This window comes from Glandiceps talaboti, chromosome 6 (assembly GCF_964340395.1).
Source record: "Glandiceps talaboti chromosome 6, keGlaTala1.1, whole genome shotgun sequence".
In the NCBI taxonomy this organism is placed as follows: domain Eukaryota; kingdom Metazoa; phylum Hemichordata; class Enteropneusta; family Spengelidae; genus Glandiceps; species Glandiceps talaboti.
Window position 1 is genome coordinate 13,181,685 of NC_135554.1, and position 8,067 is coordinate 13,189,751.

The 8,067-nt window shown below is 36.0% G+C and overlaps 1 protein-coding gene across 1 annotated transcript; it reads right to left on the reverse strand.

Moving 5' to 3' along the window:
• On the reverse strand, window positions 1-7,564 carry LOC144436864 (uncharacterized protein YfbL-like). The gene is made up of 9 exons (XM_078125724.1): window positions 7,534-7,564; window positions 7,004-7,200; window positions 4,303-4,314; window positions 3,610-3,844; window positions 3,285-3,457; window positions 2,848-3,019; window positions 1,308-1,421; window positions 560-715; window positions 1-102 (listed from the first exon to the last, which is right to left on the reverse strand). Exons 1-9 carry the CDS (start codon window positions 7,562-7,564, stop codon window positions 26-28), a joined length of 1,167 nt encoding a protein of 388 aa, XP_077981850.1. The 3' UTR covers window positions 1-25.
• Between the last annotated feature and the right edge of the window lie 503 nt (window positions 7,565-8,067).

An 8,067-nucleotide genomic window follows, 5' to 3' on the forward strand; every position in this document is an offset into this window, starting at 1 on the left:
CACACTAGCCTGGTAAGTGTTACCATTATATCAACAGTGACAACGTAATTATCAGACCAATGGCTGCCAGCTGTGTTGAAGAGTATGAAAGTCCATTCGCATCTGTAGTAATAATTAGAATTGTGTAAAATTAAAATTAAATGGTACGATAAAAGTCATATTTTGTCTAAGAGCATTAATTTTTTTTTTCATTGGGACAACTTACAGAGGATTTTTTTTCTTCAATTACGACACATTATTTTCAACAGCTTTACATTTACATCGATGATGTCATTTAAGCAACCTTCTTCAATCACCGATCTCCTAGACCGTGCTCGCCTGAAAAAACAGGTGAGATCTGAAGGACGCCACCAACTTTACGTCAGTGTGATGATCCTCCTTTCTGAATGTTTACACAGTTTAGAAGTAGAAGTAGAAGTAGACGACTTTCCCTGATTCATATTACAGCATTTCCCTGCGAATTTAAGGTGATTTTTCTCATCGAATTTTCCGTGATTACATGAAATTGCAACTTTCTTATTTCCATCCTATTTCAATAGCGTAATATTTCATATTTTACCTGCACATACTTCAGGGGTTTCAATACTTAGTTCAATCAGCATGTTGGCAACACTTCTGGTTGTCTTTGCGAGAAACTTCATTTTGTCATCAGTAATAGATGTCACATTATCACATGGATTATGGTAACACTGTTTCATATTGCCACGAAAGTTAGCTGAAAAATAAAACAATCATATCAATGGTGTTTAAAACAAACACTTGAAATCAACATAGTGTTGCCATTATACACACCTGTGACCATGAATTCCGTTTGAACTTCAATTGATCATACCTTGTGTTGTATGCATGCCGTTAATGTTTATATCATTAACTAAATAAAGAGCCCACAGGTTGTAAGTGGTGTTTATGTGGTATCATTTTGGTGTCTATCTCAACCTGAAACCTTATTGTCAAGCTCACTGATCCTGATGGTTGATTTAATAGTTTTGACTCGGTCTACGGAAAACAGCTGTAAACACAATAAGCATGGGAGCACATTATGTGTTTAGATAAAGAGCTGTCCATACTGTGCTTTCGCGCTCATCGCATATCCCTACTATTTGCATTTTCTGCGAAATGGTCGTTTTATATATATATTAAAAAGATGCACCTAATTCTTGCTGAAGGTCGTTCAAAGGAAATCACATAAAATGCGTACGTGGTAATAATGATAAGACGTATATATATATATATATATATATATATATATATATATATATATATATATATATATATATATATATATATAACAATCAGTTTTATGATACCTGTATCAGTTAGGAGAATAGCGCTGAGGGAGTTCGGGGGATGACGCCAGAATGGTGAGTGATCACTTCGGAAGAAATCGCGATACAAAGAATATTCTCGTTCTGTAGGGACGCCTACACAAGGAAAGAAACATACATGATTAACAAAACAGTGTATTCCAATTACTGGAAGCACTTGTCACTGTGCACTACACTACACTACACTACACTACGTTGTAATTGTATATATTTTATGTAACTATCCTTTCTTTCCCTTGGTTGACTTTGTAATTGTTCTTTCTTTTTGGTTATGTAATTAAAAAAAACTAAAAAAAAAAATGTAACTATCCTCGTCCTCGATTTTGTGGCTTATTTTCTTTGTTTTCTGCGTTGCGTTTTGTACTGACTTTTGTGTATTTTTAATTTCGAAGATTGGCCAGTCTGGCTAAAATTATCTCGATTATAAATAAAGTAAATGATAAGAATTCACTAGACACGGACAATAAAGTAATTTAAGAGCATTTACATTCATAATTTCTTTATTGGGGAAATTGCGATCTTTAAGATGAGGGTGAAGGTCAAAGGTCGGTGTTTGACTGCAAAAGTTTTTTTTTTTATAAATATGCGTGCAGACACTTAAATGTTGTCTCTAGAGAGTAAAATAACAAGATTTTATGCGTATCGACCTTTGAAGTTCAGGATTGGAGTTCAAAAATTCAAAAGTCAATACCTGGCAACTTTTACTTTAAAATTGCAAATACGAACGTACATACTTGAATGCAGTGTTTGGGTTACAGATGTTTCTATTCTTACAACAAATATGAGTGCTCCTTGGCCATACTGGTCATGGTTGACAAATAAAATGAAGTGCATATATCTCCTCTAGTACTAGTATCTCACATTTGTGCCATGTTTGGTTGAATTTCAGTCATGTCGTGGGTATCTGAGAAATGGATAAGCACGAATAGAGTGGCGGACGAAGGAACGGACAGATATAGATCATTTCCATTGTGATTACAGGCTGTACTATGGGGCTAATGGCTATTCGACTATAAGGGGCAAGATCAATGGTTCAATGTAGGATAAAAAATAGATTCTTCTACTTTGGGGATGGTTGAACCATTTTAGTTCTAATCGTGCGAAAACGATTTTACTTTAAGTGGTTCTGTTGTATACTCCTAAATACAAATATATCTTAACAATTGTCATCAAATCGAGAAATGGAGGCATTTTCATTAGTAAACGCATTGCACTAAAATACAGTAAAGTGTCAAATAAAAGAGCCATTTTCCTTATTACGTACTGGCTTTATATTCATAGCACTACATACTACCCAGATTTGAAAAAATAGTTGCTGTCTGAAACAATTTTTAACTTTTGCTAATTTAGGCTTTGGGGTCTGAGGCCTAAGTAAAAGAATTTAGCTTCTTATCCTACAGTGAACTATTTGATCCTGCCCCTAAGTATATCGAGTCGTGGCAGACAGTAAAAGTCAAATTAACACTCACTAACACAAACTGTCAAAGCTACACTCAAACAATCTTTTTTTTTTAAATCTTGCCTGAAAACGGGACGGGCATACTCTCATTTAGAAACATGTCATCGTCCACAGCTGACCAGTGGTTGGTGAATCCTGACATTAGTGCAGCGTCGCTTGTCTGACGGCCAACGACGGTTATGAAATCTCCAGCAAAATTCCTGCTATCTACTCTATTGTAAACGTCTTCAAACAGCTGTAAAACCAAACAGATGAAGATAATGTGTACATTCTCTCCTGTAACCTAATCCTGTAATGTAATCTAATGACTTGTCTGGTTACGTTACCATGACATTAATACTTAAACAAATTAATTCATAAAAAGACCCCTTTTCTACTACTAGTATGTTAAAATGTTAAAGAGTTATTTTCATCACACGTTCTTCAGCAATACGAGTACTATTATCATATCAAAGGGGATGCAGAATAGTGAAATCGACAGCATTGTATAATATACTTACGACTTTAAAGCCCTGTGAAAAGGTTTGGGCATTTTCACCACTATCAAAGTTCATAAGGGTTTCCAGAACTATCGCACCCTTAAAGGAGCTATTCGTCCCGTCGCCATTCACAAGGAAATCAATCAGCCAATCGTTAACGAAGTGTTCACTTCCAATTACACCTTTTCCAGCCTCTTGTAAGGGGGACAAAAAAATTTTTTTATTACATATAGGCAGACAAATGTGTCCATGGTAACCATTCGTTACATTATTTCAGTGATAAGTAAGACAATAGTATACTTGTCTGATCTCATTTTATTTTTCGATTCTTGAGACATTATCTTACCTTCTTGCATTTCCTCAAGATCGAAAGCCACAAACACGATTGTATTGGTTGTCTCGCATGTCTCGGATGTAACCAGCCGTGCAGCCTCTAGCAGTGCTGCAATACCAGACCCGTTATCGTCAACGCCTGGTGTGGTTTTCACAGTATCAAAGTGCGACCCCAATAAGATCACTTGGTCGTCGGCGGTACCTTTCTTTTTTCCTGGGAGTATGCCGATGATATTTACCCCCTCGTACTGTAAGAAACGAAAGATATATTTAGAAATATACATGGACTGCAAGAATATATTAATAATACAATGGAAGTCAAATATTTAAGATAGCAAATCCGAAACATGTTGGTCGGAAAGATCGAACCGGGGATCGAACGGACAGACAGGCAAACAGACGCATGCATTGATTGATGGATGGGTGGACCACAGACATATATACATACATACACAAACAAACAAATCAAACACACAAACAAACAAACAGACAGACAGACAGACATACAGACAGACAGACAGACAGACACATCAGGCCTTGCATTAACAAATTATGCGAGACCTTCGATGATCTTGTCTAGTACTGTAACAGATCTACAGCTACTTTTAAAATCAAATCTGTCTAATTTTAATCTGATTTCCGTATTAAGGGAGGAGGTGTCAAATCAAATTCGAATTACGTCAACGACGCAACTTTCGGTGCAGACTGAAACGGCGCTCTTGTCAACATTGAAGGCGAAACAAACCCGTGTTTGGAAGTGAAGTGAAGTGTTATATGTTTTTCGATCGCTGTACGTACTCTTGAATTGGAGATTTTGGGTGAACGGAAGGTAATTTCGTATGAGTTTCAGAAGTCCTTGCGAAGAAAATTATCTTTACAACCACGACTTAAAGAGGATCTAAACTGTCTTATAAATTTTAGACTTGATGAAATGTATCAGTAACCACACTCCCTGTATTGCCGGTCAAGCAAAACATTGACGTGCGAAACAGAAAAGTTTGAGTCGGCCATATCAAAAAGATAACACCATGCCCAGTGTCTGATGCTAGAATTTCATCTCTCAATCTATCTCCTAAATGTCATCGTTTAAGGCGGGTTGAGGTAGCATGCTGGCGATGCTAAAGGGTTGCCAGAATAGAACACCAACAAGGGAAAAACCATTTAAAACATGGATTCGGAACTTCTAAACTACATAGCGGCCATAATAAAGGCTGATTACACGAGTTTGTGAACTATTGCACGATTGACCGATTGACCGTAACGTCGCGTCTGCATACATTCAAGACTTTCTACCTGAGATACCGCCGGGTCATAAATGTCTGCTTCTACACAAGTCATCCAAGATGAGTACCCCCCCCCCCCCACACACACACACACACACACAAAAACAAGCAAAAACATTTTCTTTAATTTTCTCCTTATTAGTTGCTTTGATTTCGTCTGCTCGAAATGAAACTGAAATGACACTTGGAAACTTTAGTTGCATTATTTCAAAACTATAATGTGTGGTATTCACATGAAATTTACATACTGACCATAAATACATATCGCCATTAAATGAAGTGCTTTGTTTGGGGTTTTGCTTTGTTACTATGGTTACCAAATTTGCTATACAGATTGATTCTATGTTGTTTTGGAAGCATATCGGTCGATAGATCAGCAGTCACCAGAGCTACAGGGCGATTGATGGGGTCAAAGCACTAGGTCAATCATTTGATTGTTTGTGCGCGTTTTCTCAAACCATTGATGTCTCATCGATGCTAAAACCATGTTTGTCATTACAAGAAAAACAACAATGATAATTATTAGAAACCGTACGACCGATCGTGGAGGAAAAAATGAAAAAGCTACTTCTAGTATTTAAAAATGGGGCTACGATCGTATGACCAGTTGGGGAAAAATCGACAGTGAACAAAAAATACTTCTCCTTCACTGGGCCATGACCGTGCAACTATTCGTGGGTGAAAAAAAGTTCTTCTTCACTGGACCATATAATGAGACTGGTCGTGGAGAATAGACAGTGACTAAAATACTTCTTCTCCAATGGGCCAAGACCACAGGCATTTGTTTCCCGAGACGTATATACTACGACATACTGAAATTTGATATTTGAAATTGGATGGACATTTTAAATTTTGGCCAATTTAGTTTCGGGGGGGGGAATAAGTGTTTTTAGCTTTTTATCATACATTGAACTATTGACCTCACCCCTAATGTGTTGATTTATCATACATAATTATGTACTGACAGAACTATCCCTTGGTGCTCATGTGTTCCAATATTATGAAATTTTATGTGAATTTTGTCCAAACATGTTGAAATTTGGAAGGGGAGTCATAATTATGAATATTATGACCACATTGGCTTTGGGAGAAATACATAAACTCTACATATGAATAGTTCAGTTGATTTATCATACATATGAACTGACAGAAATATACCTTGGTGACTGTGTGTTTCAATATTATACAATGTCAAGTGATTTTTGTTCAAAATGTTGAAATTTTGATGGGGGTCACATTTTTACTGGCATTTTAAAGTTAGCATACACACAGTGATTTGTGTTGTATAATTATGAAGAGGCATGGGTACATTATACATATGTGCAAAGTTAAGCTCATTTTAATTTTTGACAAAATTCAACAATATTTCATTAAAAAATTGTCAAAAATGTCTCAAAATTTAGATGGGTGTGGGGTTACAATTTCAGTTCTAGAATTTAAACGGATGTGGTGACTCACTATTATATTGTCACTGATAAATAGCTGGAATATTACATTGTACACATACAACATATAAAAATAATCTATCACAGACTTTTATCCCTTTTTGCAGTTTTCTTACATTTCTTGTTAAAAATCGTAAAGCAGCTGGGGATAAAATAACAGAGCATTTTATGAAATAATGAAAATTAGAAACTAATTATAATATGTCTGAACATAATATACATTGCACTAAAATATGTAAGTTCATTAAGTGCTCCAGGGATAATCTTTAACTGCCAAAAATGGTGATGTAGTTAATTTTTGTAAAGCTACTTATTTTGACCCCGAAAATATGTGTATCTTAAATACACGGGTGGTGACATCGTATTTTCTTTGCATTTTTAACATATTCAGATATCACTGCTTAGGTATGCAAAGTATAAGAAAAATATATCGATTTATTTTTTTTAATTTGACACCTCCGCCCTTAAGCAATGCTTAATAGCTGCAACCAAATTACCTTACTTTCAAGATATCAACTCCCTTTCTCGTTCCTGACAAATGAATAAAAATCATAGGTATACTTTCTTATAAATATAGGTATATTCTGATACTAGGCTGAGCTGATCAAGCAACCTCTAGTCCATGTAATGCGTTGACTGTGTGCTGATATAAATGTAGTACAATTATTCGTATTCTTACATTTTGTCCGGAAAATTCCACACTTCGCACATCTAGATTGTAACTCTTCAGTGTTTCTGTTATGTAGTTAATAGCATTGTCCTTGTTTCCAGGGTTTACATGGTGATTGCGGTTCTCGGAGAATCGCACTTCAAGGAGCGTACGAAGGTTAACAGCTATTGTATTCAAGTCGTCCACAGCACCAATGGAAAAGCACACTATTGTACGAGTATACATAGAAAAATAATGGAAAGATATTAAATATATGTTGGTTGGGCGATGAGAATAAGTCTGTAACAATTTTAACTTTATCTGTCATTTTAATTTTCTAGACAAGACGGGTTGTGTTGCCTGTATGTTCGTCATTGATTGCTTTATCCTCTGGCTTTAACTTCGAATTCATGAAGAGGTTAATTAAAGGGGAACACAACTCAAAGAAATAAAAGTTATTTTCATAAACGTTTTGATTCTAGAGAGTAATTTTATGATTTTACGTCACAAAAAATTTTGCGCGATTGCTAAAGACACAAAATGTCATCTCTCTCTCTCACCTCTGTCTACCCTCCTTTCCTCATGGGACATATAGCAGACATACATATTTATTAGATGAACACTAAATATTCAGGATGCGTACTAACTTTATATAATGGTAACCAAGTGTGAGCACAGGCAATCAAGCAAAGATTATGTGATGTGAAATAATGAAATGAGTGAAAATTTATGACAACACATCCATCTCAATGGTGTTACTCGAAGCGTGTGGACTACTACACAGAAGGTCTTTCTGACCAAACAAGTAAGGCGAAAACTAAAGAAATCATGTCGATCAAGTTTATGTATGCAAATCTAATTTCTCTATCACTCCATTCAGAAGGCGACCAACGTCACTCAGCGCCAATGGCGTTTTAGCACAACTGTAAAGTGTGTGATAATGTTTAACGCAGCTGATTCAGCGGCCTTCAGAGGAACAAAACTCAGCCCTCTCTCCTAAGGGACATTATCTGCTATATGATTTTGGTATGGGTGCAGTAATACAGTTTGTAGCATTTTATAGCCCATGTAATTGAATATGGTGCTTGCATGTC

Bases quoted from the DNA above. Each gene is read 5' to 3' on its own strand.
- LOC144436864 (XM_078125724.1), bottom strand. From the start codon at position 7,564: ATGTCCCATGAGGAAAGGAGGGTAGACAGAG. The intron at 7,201-7,533 runs GTGAGAGAGAGA...CTCGTACAATAG, and splicing joins GGAAAGGAGGGTAGACAGAG to TGTGCTTTTCCATTGGTGCT. The intron at 103-559 runs GTAAAATATGAA...TTATTACTACAG, and splicing joins AACCCCTGAAGTATGTGCAG to ATGCGAATGGACTTTCATAC.